Source organism: Schistocerca cancellata, chromosome 1 (assembly GCF_023864275.1).
Source record: "Schistocerca cancellata isolate TAMUIC-IGC-003103 chromosome 1, iqSchCanc2.1, whole genome shotgun sequence".
NCBI lineage: Eukaryota > Metazoa > Arthropoda > Insecta > Orthoptera > Acrididae > Schistocerca > Schistocerca cancellata.
The window spans coordinates 781,170,870-781,197,017 of NC_064626.1; the positions used below are offsets into that span (position 1 = coordinate 781,170,870).

At 42.4% G+C, this 26,148-nt stretch overlaps 1 protein-coding gene across 1 annotated transcript in view; it reads right to left on the reverse strand.

Annotated features, from left to right (window-relative positions):
* Positions 1 to 21,406, reverse strand: part of LOC126162317 (mite allergen Der f 3-like) — a 53,624-nt gene extending 32,218 nt beyond the window's left edge. The window contains exons 1-3 of the mRNA XM_049918744.1: positions 21,326 to 21,406; positions 11,329 to 11,482; positions 1,818 to 1,953 (exon numbers count right to left, since the gene is read on the reverse strand). Coding sequence (XP_049774701.1) covers positions 1,818 to 1,953; positions 11,329 to 11,482; positions 21,326 to 21,371 — 336 coding nt within the window. The 5' untranslated portion in view covers positions 21,372 to 21,406. The remainder of the gene's footprint in view (positions 1 to 1,817; positions 1,954 to 11,328; positions 11,483 to 21,325) is intronic.
* Between the last annotated feature and the right edge of the window lie 4,742 nt (positions 21,407 to 26,148).

The following is a 26,148-nucleotide window of genomic DNA, read 5'->3' on the forward strand; positions in this document are numbered from 1 at the left end:
TGTTTCCAGTCGTCTGGGGTCCAACCGATATGGTTACGAGCGCAGGAGAGGGCCGCGGGTTGATGTGCTGTTACGAAAGACTCAAGGCTCTGTCGTCGGTCGTCAGCTGCCACAGCCCATTAACGCCCAATTTCACCGCACTGTTCGTACGTCCCACATTGATTTCTGTGGTTATTTCACGCAGTGTTATTTGTTTTGTAGCACTGAAAACTCTACGCTTTACTCTATCGTTAAGTGAAGGCCGTCGGCCACTGCTTTGTCCATGTTGTCTATTTGGTGTTCTCGGTACACTCTCGACGCTGTGGATCTCGGGATATTGAATTCCCTACTATTTTCGAAATGGAATGTCCCATGCGCCTAGCTTCAACTATTATTTCGCGTTCAAAGTCTGTTTATTCCCGTCGTGCGGCCGTAATAAGGTGAAGAGTTTACTTATAAACAGCTCCGAAAACGCACTACCCTTTTGTACCTCTGTACCGCCATCTAATAGGTGCTTATCGCTATCCCTTGACTTTTGTGACCTCATTGTATGTCCCAGCTCGTAATTTTCAGCTCACCATATGTCACTTCGTGTAATGTCCGGTTTCAGATAATCAGGCACACGGGCAAAATTTCTTTTAATCATATCTACTAGTAACGCACTGCTCCTGTTGGAATCTAACCACATCTCTATGAAACTTCCCAGAACTTCACGTTAACATTTCTCTTACTTTACACGGAGGCTGAGAAAACCAGAAAAGCTAATACAAAAATTCGATATATCTTGCTAATGTAATTTTTATTACAGTTGTGAAACAAAATTGGCCTTCTTGAAACTGACCTACATGTCATTCTTATCAAATGCCATTACAATTATTAAGAAACGCCAGCCAGTAGGGAGAAATTACAAAAGCTTAAAAATATTCTTACGTCTCAACAGTCCAGCATCGCTTGTTTGCCGCTAACAGCCGCTATAATTTATGCAGCACAGCTGAATATCAACTGCAAATGTATCAGTGATGCAGAGGAAACTAATGAAAACTTAAACAGTACAATTTCGAATTTAACTTGACTATATATCCGTATTGATAAACGTCTCTGCGGAATATAAAACTAGCTATTGCAATTTAATGCTACAACGTGCACGACAATGAAAGCTGAAATGTATGGTGCACCAGACACAATTAGCTAGAAACAGACTTAACTATCTCTTGGGACGCAGCAAATAATGTATTGGTGAATCGAATCTTAAGTCGAGGGTGAGCACTCACTCACCAGAAAGGAAACAGGACACATATTCCGTTGGAATAAACTGTGTGGAATGATAGAAACGTGCAAAGCGGGAGACTTCGTGCAATATGCCACAGCTAGGAATTTGTGTAAAAGTAATTTCAATAGGCAGACCGCTAATAGTAGTCATTCTAAATTCATGTCCATGAATCTAAGCAATAAATCTCCATTTTAACCAGAGTGGTTGGAGCTTCGCAGTGAACGTAACTAGGAAATTTATTACAATTCATATGACACCATAATACCAAGTTGATCATCACTTGTTGCAAGTGATACTTATTTTAGACGAGAGGGAGGGGGATTTAATATAGGTAATAATATCGAATAAATCGCTCAAAAAATGTAGATGTTCCCAACCCTACACAAAGGATTGTATTGATAGTTGCTACAAGTGAACATTGTCCGTCTCTGCCGAGTCCATCAACAGAGGTCATCAGAGTCAAATTCTGATTGTGTTTTGAAACTGCTAACTGAGCCTATCTCAAACATTTCTGACGATACTAAAATTGCACTGAATAGCGTTAGCGATGATGAAGTGCGAAATTTACCTTTATGAGTGCGATGTCGTTGACATATCCATCTCTTGGGTTGTAGTCAGGGTTGATTACCACCTTTGTGACCGTATGCAAGGAGCCTCCAGATGTCTGATCCACTGTACCAGCCAGGATTGTCAGGTTTTCTGTGCTGAAACAAGTACACGCTCAAGTTTACATTTGTGTAATATTACAAGTGTATTCACTCTTATATCTTGAGATTCCTTTCCTAAACAGGAACACACTGTAAGGACAGCGTATTCACCCACATTATCGAGGCAGGAGTAAAACTCGCGATCGCTGGGACGCGAGGCAGCTGAGATACACTTAGACAAGAGAGGTTGCGAAAAGAGTGGTAGTTTAGACAATGCAGTTACAGTGACCTGTATTTTGATAAATTTTCTCTGACCTTTTAGCGCATCCCAAATAGGGCGACACTACAGTCATAGTACTAGGCTGTGAATGGCTTACAGAGAGGACTGCGACATATTTTTTCCGATAAATAATTCAGGTCGAATAATTCAGGTCGTTCGGATACTTTTGAAGACAGTCCAGAGGGGGCTACACTGAAACTGGCCCATGAATTTTAGTACTAGGTTATCACTGGAGGAAAGGAGAGCGTTTTGTGACGCATTTTTTTAATAATAATTCAGGTCATTCGGATACTTTTGAGCATATACCACATGGGGCCGCACTGTAATTGCCTCTTGCATTTTAATACTAGGGCCTTACTGGAGGAGAACAGACAGGCTGAACACCATGCAGTGTGTGTGTGTGTGTGTGTGTGTGTGTGTGTGTGTGTGTGTATGCGCGCGCGCCATATACAATGCATATCTTTGACCGTGAAATCAAATGGTTCAAATGGCTCTGAGCACTATGGGACTCAACATCTTAGGTCATAAGTCCCCTAGAACTTAGAACTACTTAAACCTAACTAACCGAAGGACAACACACACACCCATGCCCGAGGCAGGATTCGAACCTGCGACCGTAGCAGTCCCGCGGTTCCGGACTGCAGCGCCAGAACCGCTAGACCACCGCGGCCGGCCCCGTGAAATCATTTTAATATTATACATCAGTACGCGATTTGCGAGTAAAAGGGAAGTATTCGCTGGAAATACCTTCGTCTCTCTTCGATTTACTCTGAATCCATGATCTGCGATAATTCTCGCACTTGTCAGTTCTTGCAGTCCTTGAAATTGTGTGAATGATATTTTTCAGAAAGTCATATGGTATGTCGCCAGACTCATACATTCTAGACACCAATATGAATAGTCGTCTTTTTTGGCATTTCCCTCAATCATTTTAGAAATTCTGATGGAATGTTATCTATTCCTTCTATCTTATTTGATCTCAAGTCCTCCAGAGCTCTCTTAAATTCTGATTCTAATACTGGATCCCCTTTCTCTTCTAAGTCGACTCCTGTCTCTTCTTCTGTCACATCAGACAGATCTTCCACATCATAGAGGCCTTCAATGTACTCTTCCTACCTTCCCTTTCTCCCCTCTGCATTTAACGGTGGAATTCCCGTTCTCCCTTAATGTTACCACCGTTGCTTTTACAGTCACCGAAGGTTATTCTGACTCCCCTACATGCAAAAGTCAGTCCTTTCAACAATGATATGTTTTTCTATTTCTACTCATTCTTAATGCAGCCATTTCGTCTTAGCTTCCCGGCACTTCCTTTTCATTTCATTCCTTAGCAACTCGTACACACACCAAAAAAAGGTTTGCATCACCTCGCATCCGAGAGTTCCGGAATTTGTACAGAAGATTGGAATAGAGATCAAGGTAAACATCATTTCCGCCCATTTTATTGCTCATGAAGACCGCACATTGCAATAAACAGCCCTTTCCAATCTGTCCCAGGCATTTTCGATAGCGTTCATGTCTGGAGAACAAGCTGGCCACTCTAGTCGAGCAATGTCTTTGTCCTGAAGGAAGTCATTAACGAGATGTGTACGTTGGGGACGCAAATTGTCGTCCACGAGGACGAATGCCTCGCCAGTACGCTGCCGATATGGTTGCACTATCGGGCGGAGGGTGGCATTCAAGTATCGTACAGTCGTTACTGCGCCGTCCATGACTACCAGCGTACGTCGGCCACACATAATGCCACCCCAAAACATCAGGGAACTTCAACCTTGCTGCACCCTCTGGACAGTGCGTCTAAGGCGTTCAGCCTGACCGGGATGCCTCCAATCAAGTCTTCGACGATTATCTGGTTGTAGCCATATGCGAGACTCATCGGATGCCAATCCTGAATGGTCCATTCGGCCTGCTGTTGGGCCCATCTGTACCGCGCTGCATGGTGTCGTGGTTGCAAAGATGGACCTCGGCATGGACGTCGGGAGTGAAGTTGCGCATCATGCTGCTTATTGCGCACAAGCAATATCCACAGTCAAGGTCTATCTTCAGGAGTTCTGGGAACCGGGCTGATGCAAAACTTTTTTGGTGTGTGTATTTCTGTATTCCTGAATTTCCATGAACGTTTTTGTACTTCCTTCTTTCTTCGATCAGCTGAGGTATTTCTTTTGTTACCTGTGGTTTCTTAAGAGTTACGCCATTTGTACGTATGCATTTCTTTGTGACTTCTGTGTTTGCCCTTATTAGAGATGTTCCTTCCTCTTCAACTGTGCTGCCTACTGAGCTATTCCTTATTGCTGTATCTATAGCCTAAGAGAACTTGAAGCGTATCACGTCATGCCATAGTACTTCTGTATCCCACTTCTTTGCGTATTGATTCTTCCTGAGTAAACTCTTGAACTTCAGCCTATTTTTCAACACTACAATATTGTGATCTGAGTCTAGATTTGCTTCTGGGCACGCCTTACAATCCAGTATCTGATTTCGGAGTCTCTGTCTGACTATGGTATAGTCTAACTAAAATCTTCCAGTATCACCCGGTCTTTTCCACGTATACCTCCTCTTCTTGTCATTTTTGAACAGAGTATTCGCTATTACTAGCTGAAATTTATTACAGAACTCAGTTAGTTTTTCTCCTCTCTCATTCTTTGTCCCAAGTCCATGGTCTCCTGTAACCTCTTCTTCTACTCGATTCCCTACATCTGCATACTTCGTTTACGTAATCGTATGCTGTAGTTGTACTCATTGCTACAGGTTGCTACAGCATGCGAGACGGCATGTCGAGCATACTAAGGGCATGCCGTATCTCACGCACTTGCTGCTCACCAATGCTTCCGTTAGGCGGTCAGCAGAATATGTAACCGTCATTTCCAAATTTTGTCGTTTATCTTACATACGACAACAATATTCTTTACTTCGTGATAGCGGCACAAATCGGCAACCAGATGATATTCTAAAACAACGAAATCAGTTGTGACACAGTAAATGTGTACCAATAGAGCTGTAGTAGTTTTCATTAGTAATTAACATCAGTGGAAGTTGGCTGTAGAGAAAAGTATTATCAACAACATATCTCGTATAACATGCACAGATAGTGAGTCTGCAAACGATCCTATTAATAGGTTCAGTCAGACCAATTATTTTATGAATATTGACGTTCAAAGCCAACAGTTTCTCACTAAAGTACTGGAAAAGAAACAGTCGCATGAACAAAGGATCAAAGGAGCAAAAGTCTCAGTCAACTCACTGTGCTCGTTAAAACGTTTATTGATTTCAAAAGGTCCTGCAATTCTTCCTCGCTTTCAATAATAAAAACAACGTCATTAACGAATACTATAACCGATTTTTTCCTCACTCTGAATGACAATCCCACTCAGAAAATTTCCTTTATTTCCACCACTGCTTACGATATACAGTTGAACTATGTTGGAGAGAAAGTTCATTCTTTCTCTACACCTGTTTTAATCCGAGCAGTTGACTCTTGGTCTTTCATTCTTATTGTACCGTCTTGGTTCTTGTACACATTTTATATTACGCGCCGGCCGCGGTGGTCTAGCGGTTCTGGCGCTGCAGTCCGGAACCGCAGGACTGCTACGGTCGCAGGTTCGAATCCTGCCTCGGGCATGGGTGTGTGTGTGATGTCCTTAGGTTAGTTAGGTTTAAGTAGTTCTAAGTTCTAGGGGACTTATGACCTAAGATGTTGAGTCCCATAGTGCTCAGAGCCATTTGAACCATTTTATATTACGCGTTCGTTAATAGAGCGTACACATATTTTTCTGAAAATTTAAAAAAATCTCGCGCCAGTTTACATTGTAGTCTATCTAATGCCTTTACCATGCTTAAAATCAAACTGATCATCATCTAACAGATCCTCAGTCTTCGGTTCCTTTACGCAGTATGTTATTTTTGTCAGGAACTGCAAACAATGATCTGGTAAGCATACTGTGCCATAGGTTTCTCATTTATCTGCCTTTGCTAGCTTCACCATTCTGTAGATGATATTCTTCCAGAAGTCCGATGGTCTGTCTCTAAAAGCATCAATTCTACCCACTCATTTGAACAATCATTTGGTTAGAAATTCCCTCTAATGAATTTCGAAGGTATGAATGAATGTTTTCTGTTCATTCCTTTTTGCTCCCAAGTCTTCTGTGTCACGTTGTGAAACACGTATCTTCTACTGGATGAGAGCCCATGTTTCTTAATCTGTGCGTTTTGTAGCTCTATTCACTGGACACGTTTCCTTGCTTTTATCTGTATTACTTCCTCCAAAACTATGGAAACCAAAGAGATTGTAGTAGCAGAGATGTGTTTCCCAGTACTGAAGGTGAACCAGTGCCCACAGATGCTAAGGTATGTATCTGAGAGTCCATGTTTACTAGACATTGTTTTCGTCTCTTGGTCCATGCCAACACTTCTGACAGTTGCCTACACTACAGTCTTAGCAACAACGGTACCGGTACATGTCAGAGATGTCAGAAAGATTTTCAGTTATAACTTTAGACTTGGTCGTTTTAGGACCAGGGTCCCTTACCTCAAATTGATACGTTTACAAGCGGGCCGGAGTGGCCGTGCGGTTCTAGGCGCTGCAGTCTGGAGCCTAGCGACCGCTACGGTCCCAGGTTCGAATTCTGCCTCGGGCATGGATGTGTGTGATGTCCTTAGGTTAGTTAGGTGTAATTAGTTCTAAGTTCTAGGCAACTGATGACCTCAGAAGTTAAGTCGCATAGTGCTCAGAGCCATTTGAACAATTTTTTGATACGTTTACGCTTCTCTATCCTCCATAAAAGTTTGTAACATATTCGCGGAAACACCCTGTGTAATACTGAATTTCGTGTCTTCCAAATCGATAAGCATTTGCTGTTGTATCACGTCAGCAGAATGGTTTCTCTCTCTCTCTCTCTCTCTCTCTCTCTCTCTCTCTCTCTCTCCCTCTCTCTCTCTCGTACAGGACCTCAATGTGCCCTTTACCCTCTATCTACTCGTTCTCCTGCGCTATTAGTTTTGCACTCTTAAAGGTGTTGCCCTTCCTTTTAATTTCGACGAAAGTTATCTTGGATTTCCTACGTGCTGAATCTGTCCCGCCGACAGCTATTTACGTTTTGTTCATATTTATCCTGAAACCATTTCATTCACAAATGATGTATTGTTGTTTGACTTTTCTGTTCTTCTCTGGAATAATTATGTACTTCATTCTTTCACCGATCAATTGAAGTTTGTCTATTGTCACCCAAGGTTTCTTCTTAGATACCTTCCATGGAACTATGTTTGTCTGTCCAACCTCTGTGATTAATCATTTGTGGAGTTTAATTCGTCTCCAATTGAACTTCCTGCTGTGATATTCATTATCGCAATATCTAGAGCCTAAGACAAATTCAAACCCATCTTAACATTACACGATTCTTCACTACCCCCATTTTATACATTGATGGTTAACTGTGTTGTAAGTATATATATGTCCTCAGTACATCCGATACCTGATTTAGAAAACTCTGTCTCACTACGGTGTAAACCAGCTGATATTTTTCGATGCTTAAATGCCTTGTCAAGTTTACCTCCTCCTCTTGTGATACTCGAACAGTTTATTTGTTGTCAATAGCAGAATTTTACTGTAGAACTCAAGGAGACCTCCACCTGTGTTATTCCCGCTACCAGAGCAAAATCTTTCTATAAATGTCGCTTTTATCCTTTTCCCTGCCTCTGCGTTGTAATCCCCTATGAGTATTAAATTTTCACCTACCTCTCACGATCTTTTAATTCTTGTCGGCTGCTGTGTTGCATTTGTGTGACTTTTAGGGACAACGTAACTCCAGATGCAGTACCTATTCTAATATAGGTACTTGATCCATACAGTACACTTCAGATATTGTTGGGGTTGAATATATTTTTCTACCAGAAAAATAACTCCTGACCTTTCACATAAAGATACACCAGAAGTAGTTAAAACAGAGACTTTATGCTTTTTATGAGAAATACAACTTATTATGTACTATTAGGCATGGTTCGAACGTCTAATAGTGATAATGTTTCAACAGATTCGTGTTTCCGAGGTTGTAAGTGTCTTAGACATTGGGCCGTCTGAAAAATTTTGTGTTATCTTATGACGCTATGTGGAGTGGGGTGGAATGTCAGGTGTCTGTCGATACAGATATTGTAACAGACAAAACTTCTAGTAAGTACGTTATTCGATTTCGATTTTATAAGATTATAAATCTTTGTCCCTCATATTTTACAACGTTTACGTATGTGGATAGGTACATGACAATCTTTAGTAAAAGTCGGTAAAAGAAACTGAGACTAATGAAAAAAATAACGTAAAATGAAAGTAAAAGAGTAAAATAAAAAAAGAAAGAAACTGAAAACGATATTTCAGAATATCTTCTTGACTGTCTGTTCACCAGACAAGTAAACGCTTCTTCTTCCAGGGTCTTAACATACGTGGGATACATACTCATAATTTACGTGTACACAGGAAGCATACAAACGCATATTATCCAGCCGATAAAATATCTTTTCGGCTGAATGGGTACAAAATACTTGAGTCAAGAGCAGAATTCAACAGAATACACAAACTTCATATCATCTTCACTATAGGCCTACAGTTCCGGTTTCCAGCGTTCTGCTCATGAGCCTCTTCCATTTTCTTCCGTCCAAGTAGAGTCTGTCACGGAGAACATCATCTGCTGTTCTCCCTCTCACAGCGAGGCCTTCGTTGATTACACCCAACCAACGAGTTTTGGTTCTTCCACCTGGACGTTATCGTTCCACCTCTGTTTCCAATTTGACTTGAGCTGTTCTTGTAGTCTCGAAGGCCATTACATGCCGTTACCATAGTATGTGGATCTGCAAATTCTGTCTAAAATGGATGGCTATATTCCGGCTTTCTTCCTCACCTTCTCTTTCCACTTAAGTTTTCTGGGTCGTGTATCAAAGGCAATTCATTTCGGATGCCTGGTGCCTCGATGATTCTCTTTGTGATGCTGCATGTTTCGGTAATGTAGAGCAGTATTGGTATGAAACTTCCTGGCAGATTAAAACTCTGTGCCGGACAGACACTCGAACTCGGGACCTTTGCCTTTCGCGGGCAAGTGCTCTACCATCTGAGCTACCCAAGCACGACTCACGTCCCCTCCTCACAGCTTTACTTCCACCAGTACCAGGTCTCCTACCTTCCAAAGGTTACAGAAGCTCTCCTGCGTACCTAGCAGGACCAGCACTCCTGAAAAAAAGGATATTGCGGAGACATGGCTTAGCCACAGCCTGGGGGATGATTCCAGAATGAGAATTCTGTAATATTGGTATGAATTAGCTATTGAACATAACTAATTTTGCTTTTGTTGTTATCTTGGTGCCAAATAAAAGTGTTCTCCCTTGTTGATAGAATTCAGCAACCTTTTGCACTCTGTTGCTAATCTCCCGTCTAATCGAATTTTCCCTAGAGATTATACTCCAGAGGTATGGAAAACTGTCGGCACACTTTATGCGGTGGACTCCTAGTTTCATATTTGTGGGATGCCCATCTCTGTTGACTGCCACCACGACTGTATTGGCCTCTCTGATGTGGAGGTTAAAATTCTGAAACCAGGATTTCTATACCTTGAGTCCAATCGGAACTTCTGTTTCTCCCCAGGTCATGACACCATGTGCAAAGTCACTGCATTTATTTCACAAATACTTTTCTTGGTGGTCTTTATTATATCATCCACAACAGTGATGAACAATAGTGGGAACAGTACACTGCCTTGCTGCCGGCCGTTGTGGCCGACCGGTTCTCGGCGCATCACTCTGGAACCGCGCGACCGCTACGGTCGCAGATTCGAATCCTGCCTCGGGCATGAATGTCTGTGATGCCCTTAGGTTAGTTAGGTTTAAGTAGTTCTACGTTCTAGGGGACTGATGACCTCAGATGTTAAGTCCCATAGTGCTTAGAGCCGTTTAAACCATTTGAACACTGCCTTGCTGAACTCTAGTTTTGGTCTGAAACCTCGAAGATCGTCTTCTCCGACTTGTACACAGCTGATACAGTCCTGGGGCAGCATGTGGTTTTACCTGACCAGGTCTTCAGACACATTCCTTTTTGTCAGGTACTTCCATAGCTTCTCTTTTGCAAAACTCTCACGTGACTTTACCATCTAAGAATACAACTAACAGATTCTTCCCTCTCTCCCAGTATTTTTTCATCATCATCCAAAAGCTCATACAGCGCAGAAAATCTGTTCAGAGTAACCAATAATTAGAATCATCTATTACACAAGTAATAAAATGAAGGACAAAGTTAATCGTAACATCCTGCAGATTAACTGTAATTTAACTTTAGAGATATACACAGGTGAAACAAGGAGAAATGTGAATATAGGATTTTGCAAGCATGTGAATATTAAACAAATACTTCTTTGTGATAAGTGTTGCCGAATATGGGCCTTAGGTGCCAGAAAAATACAAACAGTGCACCTGACAAACATTAAGAAAATGATGACTCTGATAGAAATTTCTTATTCGCGACATGTTCCTGAACAAATGAAAAGGCGTTGCCAAATGAACTTTCTTGCAGTATTTAATAAATTTCATTTCCTCGTCACATTCAAGTGTGATTAAAAATGACGATAAGCTAATTTATACAAAAAGAAAATCTTGTGAAATATTTTCCAGTATGGCCCTGAATTAACATAGTGACACGTTAATGCCAGTACGTTATTGTTCTACGTGTACTCTCCAAAATTCTATCGCCTCTCTGTTGTAGACAATGACGATGGGTTTTCTTGTGATTAGCTATTCCTTTGTCGAATTCCTTTCATATTATTTATGGTTCTTTGGGATTTTTTTCTGCTAGCGGTATAAACGATGTCTTAACTCCACTGGTTGGACTACCATTTAAACTGTGTGGTAGCGACAAAATAAAACTAAATGAGTGAGTTCTTTATGTCTAATGACGTTCTTATGCCTAATAATATTCTTTTTGATTCGCACAATATGATGAAAGTTTTGTACAGTCATTTCATTTGTACACACGTGCAGCCTACTCTCCTTGCAATTCTTTCTCTTTTCTTAGGTGCTGTAATAGGACCTGTAACACAAATGGCAGCAGCAATAGCTCCAATTCAAGAATGGCACTTTTTCTACGAGCGACATATCGGGCACAGCAGGTGTCGGGCGCCCGCGCTTACTCGAAGTTGACGCAGTGGGTGGCGGTGAGCAGCCACGAGGCGTCCAGCACGCTGGCGCCGCAGTTGTGCTCGCCGTTGCGGTGCAGTGACGTCACGTACGGGAAGTCGCCAGGAGACGCATCCACGCCGCCCACGATGCGCTCCTGCGCTGAGCCTGTGGGAAGGCGGACAGCCTGCTGTAGGCACGGCCACTACAAGAGGAAAATGCTGACTGACATGGATAACAACGCAGTGTTCAGTCTGAAACGGTGAATGAAACTGTAACGAGTAAAATACCTTACGTGTACCACTTTTGTGCCAGGATCGCTAAATATTCACTCGAGTCACTATATTTTACTGCAATGAATTTCGAGACTCAATCTCTCCCCTTCAAGCTTATTAGCTATATATCTAATTACACCAATGTGCATAACATTGTGCATGTTATAGATGTACATGACGATATTAAAGAATGGGGAGAAACTCTCAGAAACGATCTTTACGGGATAAAGAACAAGCAAGAAATAATTAACGCGTCGGATAAAATAATTATACATATTGGGCCTCTTCATAGTAAACTACTAAAACAACTAACCTGCCGACGTTTCGACCGACTTGCTGCGGTTCTCTTCAGGGTGGTTGACTGTGAACCCTTCTGAAGGGAACCGTAGCCAGTCGATCGAACGTCGGCAATTTAGTTGTTTTTGTACTTTACAGTGACGCTGTCCAATACCTACAATTATTTTAACCAAAGTGACACCGGCCGTGGAAGCCTACGAACTTATAATTAACACTCTCCATACACCTGCCAATATAGTTCATTCCAATGTAGTTCATTCCAACTCCCTGCTGTCCTCGCCGTCTCTGAGCTGCAGAGAATCTCCCTCATGTGATGGTCCCGAATAACCAGTGTGGATTCTGCCATAATGTGTTAGTGGCGATTATGGGTGACTGTCTTGAGGGACCGACGGTCTGTTCACGATGACCTGAACGAGATATATCCTGATCCTCTAAATGGGGATCAGTCCTGAGTAATCCAGTTATAAAGAAAGCTATTGGTCAACTGAGTTGCATTGGGCTATAACATTTTTGGCAGTTTATGTAGGCATGAGATGTAACCAGTCTCCTTTTCAATGTGATACGATTTAGGGAGGGAGGAGAGAGAGAGAGAGAGAGAGAGAGAGAGAGAGAGAGAGAGAGAGAGAGAGGATTTGTTTATTTGTATTTAGTTAAGCCTCTCAAGAACGGAAATAATACATTTTGGGTCATTTGTTCATCATACCTACTTATCCTCTGAAGCATCGTCTCTCTCATTTTATCTCCATGGTTCAAAAGCACTCTGTTTTGTGTAAATTGGCGTATTTTTCTACGTAAAAAGTGATTTGATATTGAGGGAATGATACCCGAAACTCATGTGTAGTAATGTAATTCTGCTTTCTTTTTTTAATTTCCTTTTTGTGTGATGGATAAAATTAAATCCCCCTCAGTTTTCTCAGGCATGATAGATGCGTGATGCTACTTTCAGTGTAGGTCTGTCTTTTTATGGGCAATTATGTGTCATGATATCTCGGTGTTTCTACTGGGTCAGATATCGCTGTGATTTTATTAGATTCGCTAGCGGATGAGGTGAGGTCTCCCATGGTTCCCTAGATCCGTTCAAGCAGACCGTGAGATGGTTAGTTAGGAAAGGACGACCGCTTTCCTTTCCTAGTTACCTACAAACTGAACTCATCCTCCGCCCGAAGTGACCTCACCGAATACAGAGCATTACACTTCAATGTTTCATCGATACCTTCGAGAAAATTTTTCTCAGTTCTTTCTCCACTTTTTCGCAACTAAACCGTCTTTGCCACATGGAACGAAGATCGCAAAATTGAATCTCTACAAGTTGGACAGCGTTAGACGTAACCTTTTTTTTATTTCATCAACGGTTAAAGGTATCGAAACAAGGTTTCCGTCCAACGCAGAGAGGCACGTAATTTTGTTGCAAGATTAATCCTCTTAATCTTAGTATCTACCGAGACACTGAAGCAAGCATTTTTAAAATTTTTTATCAGAATTCGCAAGATTTTGAAAGGGTAAGTAGCGAGATAGAACACTCGTCAATGTTGGCGTTGAAACTTTTCTCGAAACGTAAACATGTTAAAACTGAAGCGGAATTCGGCCGGAATCGGCTGTGAAGGAGCAAAAGGCCTCCAGGCGGACTTTCAGTCCGGGCTTTCTAATGTATTTCTTCTTGGTCCTACTTTATAAAGAGATACAGGGCGCAGCTATGGGTTTTACTAATGGAACTGAAATGTTAACTTCTAGTACGTCAGAAGAGGCTTGGTGAACTTTTTCCAACGTGTATACATCGTCGTTTTCGAGTGAACAGATTTTATGGAACATCTGCATTTCCGCACGTATATTTCCATTGTACCTATCCGCATGGCCACTTACCTATCACCACTGAAATAGAGACACAACCTATTTTCAATAATGAAAAAGGGCACTGTTTACGGAAAAATATCTTGTATTGAATTCTGAGTTCAGGAAGAGTTGCTGGTGTATTACATGCTTCTTAAAGATAAAATACTTTTGTCGACAACTGTGACCACTCGAAAATGTAATTAAGTTTAATAGACAAATCAGTAAACTAAACATATCACCCACAGTGATTCTCGTTTCTTTATGGTTCTCTTAATATATAAGTCCAAGTTGTTTCCCATTGACTTTGTCGAGGCCCTATGCGGATGGCCACTACAGTAGTAGGGTTGAGTTGAGGCCTTTGGTGAACGTCAGGGTGCAGACTGCTGATGGCTCAAGAAAGAAGTACGAAAAGTCGCGCATTTTATTAGAAAACATGCTACAGCACTCTCAGCATCGTTCCATAATAGTTACGCCCCTTGGTGTGGGCTGATAGCAGCGCAGCCGGCGGTTCCTGATGCAGTGGCTGTCCAGTAGCCGGCAGAGCAGGACTGTTTATGCGCGACGCTCGTCGCAGCTCGCCCACCGTCGTGACGTCACTCTGTAACAGGATGCACCTGCAGATTTTGAACCCTGCGATGATCCTTGTAGTGGAAGGTAGCCTCTCGGCAGTGGTGTCAGCTCCCGCGAGCGGAAGTGAACAGCGTCAGTTTGTCTTCACAAATAAACGCGGACGGCTGGCTGCATTGTCCCGGTTACGAACGGCTGCCGGCCGGTGTGGCCGAGCGGTTCTAGGCCCTCAGTCCGGAACCGCACGACTGCTACGGTTTCAGGTTCGAATTCTGCCTCGAGCGTGGATGTGTGTGATGTCCTTAGGTTAGTTGGGTTTAAGTAGTTCTAAGTCTAGCGGACTGATGACCACAGATGTTAAGTCCCATAGTGCTCAGAGCCATTTCAGCCATTTTACGAACGGCTGCCCTCTATGACAGAAGCCCAGCTTAAGTTGAAGGGAACGCGAGGAGGTTCACTAGCTGGATTGCACCAAGTTCACAGGAATATACTTAGAAGCACAGGTTAGCTTTTTAGCGGTGGAGCCTAAGACTCGTGGTGGCAACTTGCAAACCATGTCGCCTCGTCGCCTGTCGTAGGAGGTACATCTACATCTACATCCATACTCCGCAAGCCACCTGACGGTGTGTGGCGGAGGGTACCTTGAATACCCCTATCGGTTCTCCCTTCTATTCCAGTCTCGTATTGTTCGTGGAAAGAAGGATTGTCGATATGCTTCTGTGTGGGCTCTAATCTCTCTGATTTTATCCTCTTGGTCTCTTCGCGAGATATACATTGGAGGGAGCAATATACTGCTTGACTCCTCGGTGAAGGTATGTTCTCGAAATTTCAACAAAAGCCCGTACCGAGCTACTGAGCGTCTCTCCTGCAAAGTCTTCCACTGGAGTTTATCTATCATCTCCGTAACGCTTTCGCGATTACTAAATGATCCTGTAACGAAGCGCGCTGCTCTCCGTTGGATCTTCTGTATCTCTTCTATCAACCCTATCTGGTACGGATTCCAGAGAGCTGAGCAGTATTCAAGCAGTGGACGAACGTGTGTACTGTAACCTACTTCCTTTGTTTTCGGATTGCATTTACTTAGGATTCTTCCAATGAATCTCAGTCTGGCATCTCTTTTACCGACGATCAACTTTATATGATCATTCCACTTCAAATCACTCCTAATGCGTACTCCCAGATAATTTATGGAATTAACTGCTTCCAGTTGCTGACCTGTTATATTGTAGCTAAATGATAAGGGATCTTTCTTTCTATGTATTCGCAGCACATTACACTTGTCTACATTGAGATTCAATTGCCATTCCCTGCACCATGCGTCAATTCACTGCAGATCCTCATGCATTTCAGTACAATTTTCCATTGTTACAACCTCTCGATACACCACAGCATCATCCACAAAAAGCCTCAGTGAACTTCCGACGTTATCCACAAGGTCATTTATGTATATGGTGAATAGCAACGGTCCTACGACACTCCCTTCGGCACACCTGAAATCACTCTTACTTCGGAAGACTTCTCTCCATTGATAATGACATGCTGCGTTCTGTTATCTAGGAACTCTTCAATCCAATCACACAATTGGTCTGATAGTCCATATGCTCTTAATCTGTTCATTAAACGACTGTGGGGAAGTCGATCGAACGCCTTGCGGAAGTCAAGAAAAACGGCATCTACCTGTGAACCCGTGTCTATGGCCCTCTGAGTCTCGTGGACGAATAGCGCGAGCTGGGTTTCACACGATCATCTTTTTCGAAACCCATGTTAATTCCTACAGAGTAGATTTCTAGTCTCCAGAAAATTCATTATACTCGAACATAACACGTGTTCCAAAATCCTACAACTGATCGACGTTCTGCACATCTGTTCGACGTCCCTTCTTGAAAACGGGGATGACCTGTGACCTTTTCCAATCCTTTGAAACGCTACGCTCTTCTAGAGATCTACGCTACAACGCTGCAAGAAGGGGGGCAAGTTCCTTCGCGTACACTGTGTAACTGTCGGACTGAGAATGCCTATAGTGAAAATGATGGGTGTTTATACAAGTTTGGTGTCCTCTTCTTCTACTGCTGTCAGTCACGTACACGAAAGCAAGGTAGCGGCCACAAAGTGGGCAACTGGCTTGCTCCTATCGTGGTAGGTCTGCCGTTCCGCTGCATCGTCAGGAATGCGAGCGCTGGCCCCTGGTTCGAATACAGAAACGGCTTGATGGTGTTTCCGCATCTGACGTTATAATGTTTTGGTCCGCTCTGCGTCTAATGGCACCGCGGCCTGCTTGCGACTGCTGTCGCAGAGCTGCTATTTCAGTTACAGGGGAACCTCCCCATCGCACCCCCCTCAGATTTAGTTATAAGTTGGCACACTGGATAGGCCTTGAAAAACTGAACACACATCAATCGACAAAACAGGAAGAAGTTGTGTGGAACTATGAAAAAATGAGCAAAATATATAAACTGAGTCGTCCATGCGTAAGATAAGCAACATCAAGGATAATACAAGTACAGGAGCCTCGTGGTACCTTGGTTAGTGCGAACAGCTGCAGAACGAGAGGTCCTTGGTTCAAGTCTTCCCTCGAGGGGAAAAAGTTTAATTTTTTATTTTCAGTTTATGTGACAAACTATTATGTTTTCATCAGTTTTTTGGGAGTGATTATCACATCCACAAGAAAACCTAAATCGGGCATGATAGATGAATCTTTTTACCCATTCGCCTAGTGTACAAGTTAGGTGGGTCGACAACAAATTCCTGTCATGTGACGCACATGCCGTCACCAGTGTCGTATAGAATATGTCAGACGTGTTTTTCTGTGGAGGAATCGGTTGACCTATGACCTTGCGATCAAATGTTTTCGGTTCCCATTGGAGACGCACGTCCTTTCGTCTACTAATCGCACGGTTTTGCGGTGCCTTCGCAATACACAGACACTAAACTAATTACAGTGAACAACGACGTCAATGAACGAACGGACAGATCATAACTTTGCGAAAATGAAGAAAGTAAATTTTTCACTTGAGGGAAGACTTGAACCAAGGACCTCGCGTTCTGTAGCTGCTCACGCTAACCACCGGCCAGGGCGCCACTGCGCCTACTGTCTCCTTGATGTTGCATACGTTGCACATGGACTACTCAGTTTGTATATTTTGCTTATTTTTTCATAGTTCCACACAACTTCTTCCTGTTTTCTCGATTGATCTTTGTTCAGTTTTTCAAGGCCTATCCACTGTGCCAACTTACAACTAAATCTGAGGGGGTTGCGATGGGGACGTTCCCTTGTTAGTAACGCCGATAGACTGTGCCGGCGCTTCAACTGCAAGGAATGTTTCCAATCGCCGTTCCATATATCAAGACATGACACACCAGTGAATGATGTGGCGGCGCATCCTATGGCGTTTCGTTGGGTCATGTCACCTGGCATGTTCGGTGCTTTATGGTAGACTGTTTATTTTAATGCTGCCACGGAAATAAATCAAGGTGAGTCAAATTGATCGACCTACCAGGTAATTCTATTTTAATATTCGCCCTATCCAATGGTCTGTCTGTATTTCATTCAATATTTGCGTTGCAACACGACTGACAATTGGAACAGCCATCATGCTGGAACCACATACACAGTCTCTAACACAGTAGTATCTGTTGTACAGCAACGGGGAGAATGTTTGCGTGCGTACGCATTTCCATGTAGCACGTCTGGGATTAGGTAAGATAACACAATGAAATTTCCTACGATACCACGTCACACGTTTCACTTCACGGTCGTTCCTATTATACCTAAAAAAGAGAGCGCTGATTTCTGTCCAGTAGCGCATATTATGTAAATATACATACCGTTGTTATTAAACGTTTATTCATCAACAAATTTCAAAAAAAGTAGTATAATCTATCGCTTGTTCCAGAGCACTCAAAAAAACTTTATACGACGTAACAAATCACATCTTTAGATTGACTGATATAGTGATAGATGTGTGGAGTTTATGCCTATGTAAGACGTGAATAATAGTCGTCTGGCTCAGTTCACATTCCTTGCCGATACGTCTCGTGCCACCGTACACATTTACAGGCGTCGTGAAGAGAGCTGCTTCATGTGCTCTGTCACTACCACGTTCACTGTATGACGTTTAGTCTGTCCGTTCATACCGTGTCTTAATAAACCGCGCAAGTACCTGGCGATCAGAAAAGTTATCCCAAACCTATAGTGCTGTTCTTCCTGAATTTCTTTCACACTGATGTTGTTTACATGTACTCACAGCAGAACTTAAAATGAACTGTGTCGTCTGTCGACAGAGCACTTCTGCTTCAGTATTCCTGAGATGAGAGGTGTACAGAAATGAGTGGAATTGAGACATGCTGGTTTAAAGCAAATAGTCTGAATGAAATGCAGGCAGAACAGCGCGGTGTGTTTGGGAGAACTTTTCTGATCCCCAGGTACTTGCACGGTTTATTAGACAACTAGTATGAACGGACAGCCTGAACGTCATACAGTGAACAAGGTTGTGACAGAGCACATGAAGCAACTCTCTTGACGACGTCTGCAAATGTGTACGGTGGCACGAGACGGCTCAGCAAGGAATGCGAATTCAGCCAGACGACTATTATTCGCGTCTTGCATCGGCATAAGCTCCACACATTTATTACTATGTCGGCCGTTGCGGCCGAGAGGTTCTAGGCGCTTTAGTGCTGCTACGATCACAGGTTCGAATCCTGCCTCGAACGCTGATATGTGTGATGTCATTAGGTTAGTTTGGTTTAAGTAGTTCTAAGTCTAGGGGACTGATGACCTCAGATGTTAAGTCCCATAGTGATTAGATCCATTTGAACCATTTTTTCTATCACTATATTAGACAATCTAAATACTCGATTTCTCACGTCGTGTAGTACTTTATCGGACTGCTCTGGAACAATCTTTCTTGAAGTGTGATTCTAAATTCCATAAGGATCCTCCAGCGGTTTTTTTTTTTTTGCTCCACTTTGGTCGATTCCGATAGCTTGCCTTTCAATTCTAGCTCGTTTTTCACACACGCCAATATCAGTAAGCGTTACATTCTTCTTCGTTTGAATCCAATTAAGAACGTGTGTTGTTCCACAAAACGATCCATGTGAGCTTCGGTATCTTTGTAAATACTAAGAGTCAAGACGATTAACGTTAAAATTATGTCGTCTTCTTCGGGCCATCGTTTGCCGAATATCTCGTTTCAGTATCCTGAATCGACCTCGAAAAAGAAAAAGGGCATTAGCGTGTACGCGTACGCTATTTACCTTGTATACGTTGGGCAGAAGACTATCGACCTCTCAAGCTAATAACATTGCAGCGAACTGATTGACTCAGAACGAAAAGGAGAGATATCCCCGTACCTTCGTATCATATAAGAAAGGCAAAAGATCATTGGTCACAGGAAGAGTAAATCATGGACTCAGTCAAATATCCATACAGTTTCAGTGAAGCCTGACCATGGTCAGGTGAGAGAGACGGTGGTCTTAGTGTGACTTATTAAATAAAAAAAATTTAAAAATAAAAGCTATTTAATAAGGCATACAGCTTCAGTTGTCAGAGAGAAAGGAAATGAGGAATAGATTACTTATTTTACTGTATCGCAGTATGACTATACGTAAAAGATGTAATGAAGAGGGTGTACATTATGTGTTGAGACGATTTTTATGGAAAGTCTTGTGGATCTGCTTTCCTCGAGGATAAAAACCACAGAAATTATAATAAAAATTTCCAAGATGTAGAACAGCGTCATGTTTAAAATAACTGTAAATAAAAGAACAAAAGAAACGATTCATTTAAGTTTGCCATTCCATTCCTCTACGTCATTTACCTCAGAAAAACGAAAGTAAGTCCACTGCAACAGTGTCCGCAACGTCATTTGTTTTTCATCCATTACACTTATTTTACAACATGACGCGGTTCGAAAACCATTATGTTAACCGACTGCGACCGTGAACATATATTTTCATCAGTAAAGTAATGAGAGAGTTCACCAGAAGCATACAGTTTACTCATTTCTCTCAAAGCCTTGTTGTGTGCTACGTATTGTGCGTGTAATCGAGTTATCTGAGCATGTTCTTAACCTTTATTTAACGATCCAAGATGAACTACGCTCAGTGAGACCATCGTAACTGTTGCATTAGCCTGCTGCCAAGTCATACAAAGGTGATCTCACGAAAGTCATTTTATGAAATAACAAAAAAGACTGATTATCCTGGTACAATGAAAGGATTAACATTGAAACATGTGGCTCGTCCAAAAATTATATGACGTACTCTGGTACAGTAGGTAAAACGCTTTCCTTTCCATGAATTATGGCTACAAACAAAGGGCTAGGTTTTCCGGCCTCGGAAACTATTTAATCCAAAGACTATACCTTTGCATAAAAAATTAATCCGTTTTTACACGATGTATAACATGATCTTCTCACAAAAAGCAATATTCAAATACGATTTTTGAGTGATATATCAACTTCATAATCTTTCTTTACATGCAGAATTTACTCCTGTCTACTTCACATGGTTCCGCTGAAATGTTAATGACTCGCATGTCTGAGCGTGTTGTACATTTCACGTCAGTTTTATACTTCATGTAATTTTATGGATCAGCAGCGTAAATGTAGCTGAATAGCTTGAAATTATTACCCGTTAAAATGCTATATGGGACACCGACTGGATGAGTGATAGACATAAACAAATGAGTACATAAGGTCATACATCACACACCTCTTTCACGCACAGAGGCTCAAATTTGAGAAAGGATGTTTACGTAGGAGGAATAATAATACGATGTATATTACAGTATTAGTGTCACAATAACTTCCTTAAAGACAGAGGAACAAAATAAGGCATACGCAACAACTTGAGTTATGAGCACCATATCTCTTTTAAGACGCGATGAAAATGACTTCACCACCTCTTATACAGTTATACAGCAGTATACTGCAGTTAAATATTCAGATTACATTAACTTAAACCACAGACTCTTACTCCGAATAATACACGATTTGTAAGACGAAGACATTTATCGATAACTGAGTAACATGAAGAGACTCACCATGAACCGCGAGGAAAGAAGTACACAGGATGAGCAGCAAAAACATGTTGTGGCTTCTCAGAGATGTATATTGCTCGAATAACTGCAGTGCACGCGCATATAGATCCGTGATACGTGGATATATTCGAGTCGACAAACACAACGATAAGATAGCGAGGGAAGGGTCTTGAGAGTACTATCTACAGGCAATCAGCTGTCAGATACGGCTGGAGTCGAAAATATCTACAATTATATGCTTCGGCTGCAAGTAAAAGATCGCCCTTTCTTCGGAGCTCAGTAAACACTCGAAGGAATTAACGCTATCTCTCACAACACTGCTAGTAAACTTCTGAAACAAAGCACGTCATTTCGCCATTACTTAGCCACTAATTCCTAACCCTTCTTCAGCCTTATGCTGATGACAACGTTGTGGGTATAGACGTTATGTAAACTGACCTCGTTGATAAGTACTTTTCATATGCTCCTGGAAGTCGAGCAATGCGCGGTTTGTCCGGCCTCCCTACGTGGTTAATGAGTGTATTAGTTTCAGCAGTGAACATGACTGTTTTGTTTACTGACAAGTAAAAAATGTTGGAATAGATATACAAAGTAAATAAGCTAAAAATGGTTCAACTGCCTCCGAGCACTATGGGACTTAACATCTGAGGTCATCAGCCCCCTAGACTTAGAACTACTTAAACCTATCTAACCAAGGACATCCCATACATCCATGCCCGAGACAGGATTCGAACCTGCGACCGTAGCGGTCGCGCGGTTCCAGACTGAAGCACCGAGTAAATAAGCCCCCATGTCGACGGCACTCAACATAGTCGGAGAGTACCTCAGACCAAGTGGAGTCACATTAATGCTCTTGTGCTTGAAGCACTATCGGTACTAGCAAAACTCCGAAGGTTTCCATACATCAACTGCTGATGATTGCAGTAAAAACAAGTTTACTGATTTCACGAGCAATGACCTAGCAGTGAAACTGTTATCCGCAAGCACTGTTCATGCCATCAGACAATCTAAAATGTTTCATATGCACAGCTGAACAAGCTATACTATGAAAGTAGTGGAAATATAAATCAAAAGATGGAATCACTTGTTCCCTGTACTCTCTTAACCTCTCTTTCAGCGCTGTCGGGTAGACCAATCCCGTCTTCTCGTCTTTACGCGGCTACTTCACTGAACACTCTACTCCTATCACGTAGAAAGAAGTAACTTTTTTTCTTTTCTTTCCGTGACATACATTTCAGAAGACTCATTGATGATTAATTTCGTTTGACCTGTGATGTTGCATAGGTAGAAAATTATTTAGATTTGAATTAAATATTGAAAATTAAATACATTCTCAAAAAGGTGGTTATTTTAATTGTTTTATACTTTGTAAAATCAAGGAGCAATTGTGGGCATAGCAGCGTGGCAAGCTTTGAGTCAGAATTCGGAACATGGTATCGTTAGTGGTAATTCTCGGGAATGGAATAAACGAGGTGAAAATAGGTGTTATAAGCTGAAGCAATTCGAGCTATGTACTAGCATAAAGATGAATTAGCGGTATTTAGGATAACGGGAGTAGTGTTTGCCCTTATTGTATAAAGTAAGAAGAAACACAGATTGGAATGAAGCCTGCGAGTTCTTTTTTAATATTCCAATAAGGAACAAAGAGATGCACTGTATGGAAGCCAGCTAATTTTGTGAAAGCCTGCTGTTTCCTGGACTAAAGTGAATTTATCACGTTCATACACACATCAAAAAGAGTTTTGCCTCACCCCGGTTCCCAGAACTCTTGAAGACAGACGTTGACTGTGGTTACTTTATCACAGACGCAGTCCCTTTGACTGTTCAGAGATGTCACTAAACCCGCCCAAAGATGTAAACAAACATGAATGAGCAACCCTATTAGACGCAGGGGTCCGACAGCAGATCACCCCGGTTCCCAGAACTCTTGAAGACAGACGTTGACTGTGGTTACTGTATCACAGACGCAGTCCCTTTGACTGTTCAGAGATGTCACTAAACCCGCCCAAAGATGTAAACAAACATGAATGAGCAACCCTATTAGACGCAGGGGTCCGACAGCAGATCAGTTCCAGTCATTCCATCAGGAAGGAGGTACCCGGCTTGTGTTGTCTGCTGTTCAACCATGCCTAGATGGTCAATACCGCGGTTCGATTGCTTCTGCAATGTTACTTTGTGCCAGGAAGGACTCTCAACAAGGAAAGTGGTCAGGCGTCTCGGAGTGAACAAAAGCGATGTTGTTCTGACATGGAGAAGATACAGAAAGACAGGAACTGTCGATAACATGCCTCGCTCAGGCTGCCCAGGGGCTACTACTGCAGTGTGTGACTGTTACCTACGTATTATGGTTCAGACAAACCCTGACATCAACGCCACCAAGTTGAATAATGCTTTTCGTGCAGCCACAGGGCGTCATGTTACGACTCAAACTGTCCGCAATAGGATGCGCAACTTCATTCGCGACGTCCATGGTGAGGTCTATCTGTGCAACCACGAGCCGGCCGCTGTGGCCGAGCGTTTCTAGGCGCTTCAGTCTGGAACCGCGTGACCGCTACGTTCCCAGGTTCGAATCCTGCCTTGGCCATGAATGTGTGTTATGTCCTTGGATTAGTTAGGTTTAAGTAATTCTACGTTCTAGGGGACTGATGACATCAGATGTCAAGTCCCATAGTGCTCAGAGCCATTTTGGCAACCACGACACAATGTCAGTGCGGTACAGATGGGCCCAAAGACATGCCGAATGGACCGCTCAGGATTGGCATCACGTTCTCTTCACCGATAAGTGTCGCATAAGCCTTCAACCAGACAATCGTCGGAGAAGTGTTTGGAGGCAACCCGTCAGGCTGAACGCCTTAGACACACTGTTCTTCGAGTGCAGCAAGGTGGAGGTTCCTGCTGTTTTGGGGCGGCATTATGTGGGGCCGACTTACTCCGCTGGTGGTCATGGTAGACGCCGTAACGAGTGTACGATACGTGAATGCCATCTTCCGACAGATAGTGCAAGCATATCTGCAGCGTTTTGGCGAGGCATTCTTCTTTATGGACGACAATTCGCGTTCACATCGTGCACATATTCTGAATTACTTCCTTCAGGATACCGACATCGCTCGACTAGAGTGGCCGGCATGTTCTCCAGACAAGGACGCTATCGAACATGCCTGGGATAGATTGAAAAGGGTTTTTTATGGACGACGTGACCCACCAACCATTCTCAGGGATCTACGCCGAATCACCGTTGAGTAGTGGGACAATCTGGACCAACAGTGCCATGATGAACTTGTTGATATGTTGCCAGGGCGAATACAGGCATGCATCAGTGCAAGAGGACGTGCTACTGGGTATCAGAGGTACCAGCGTGTACAGCAATCTGGACCACCACCTGTGACGGTCTCGCTGTATGCTGGTACAACATACAGTGTATGGTTTTCATGAGCAATAAAAAGGGCGGAAATGATGTTTATGTTGATCTCTGTTCCAATTTTCTGTACATGTTTCGGAACTCTCGGAACCGATGTGATGGACAACTTATTTTGATGTGTGTATATATCTGTATGGATATCTGAGCTATTTACCAGATAAATTATGTTAAAAATCATGTACATTCATGATACAGGATAAAGTCACCACGTATAGTATCCCACATCAACAACACCAATGAAGACCTATTGGTTCTCATTCTGAAGTTCGTTCCGTCTCTGATTACCAGAAGCATCTAAAGAAACTCCTGCTGGGTTGAAGGCATACGTTTAGGAAGCAATCTATCTCATAATAGTTACTTTATTTATTGTTTACATATTAAATTTGTTAAATATTCTATAAAACGAAACTTATTTAATGCTTAAATGGAAATTTGTATTATATCTTCCAGCCCCTGGTAAAATAAAAGGAATTGTGAGTATTATGTTCTCTAGCTTGTTATCGTCACCAGATGAACTGAAAACATGTCAAAGCATAACTAAGGAGGTCAGGTTGGGCTTCAGCAGCGACGGCCTCTCCTCGCTGGTTCATCTGTGCTTTGACGAGCTCATACACAGATGATCTGATAATGATGTTAGGAAATGAAGCCGGTAACATTTCCATTTGTGTGGAATCATACTGTTATTGGTTGTGTACTGATCCGTGTCTTCTTAAATGAGACGATCTCTACACGAATTGAGCGAACGTCTGGAGGGTACTATATGTAAGGGGAAAGTAAGTGTTACACTATCCAAAACACTATCACAACGTGCTTAATAGCGTCGTGGTCAATCTTTGTAACACAATATAGCAGCGATTCTGCTTGGCACGGATTTGACAAGTCCTTGGTGGGCTTTGGAGATGTGTAGCTCCGAATGACTACCTATAGCTTACACAATTCCCGTAACTTACCGACTGAGGCATTGTGGTTGCGGAGCTGGCGTCATACATCTCACTATCAGGAGGCTAATCTAATACATTAACTTGAGTCTGTCGTGCTCCTCAAACCACTGTAGCACGTTAACAATTACCACTTTGGGTTCGTCTAGTTACCACTGGATGAAACGAGTTTGCCTTCATTATTTGAAAGCTAAAGTGGCTGGGCAAAAATGTGCAAACGCAAAAGAAGGATACATTTGCCGTGGCGAATACGATTGGCATTCAAGACAGCTCGGAATGAATTAATAAGCCCTCGTTAGGGTTTTCAAGGGATTCTTATACCACTCATCTTGCAAAACAGTCGCAACTGGATGTAACGATGATGGAAGTGATTTTCGATCAAGCAGTGCTAAATGCTGATTGCTCGTTAATATTGAGATCTGCTGACTGTGCTCACGTAACCAGTCGTGGACCATACGATCTGTTGCAAA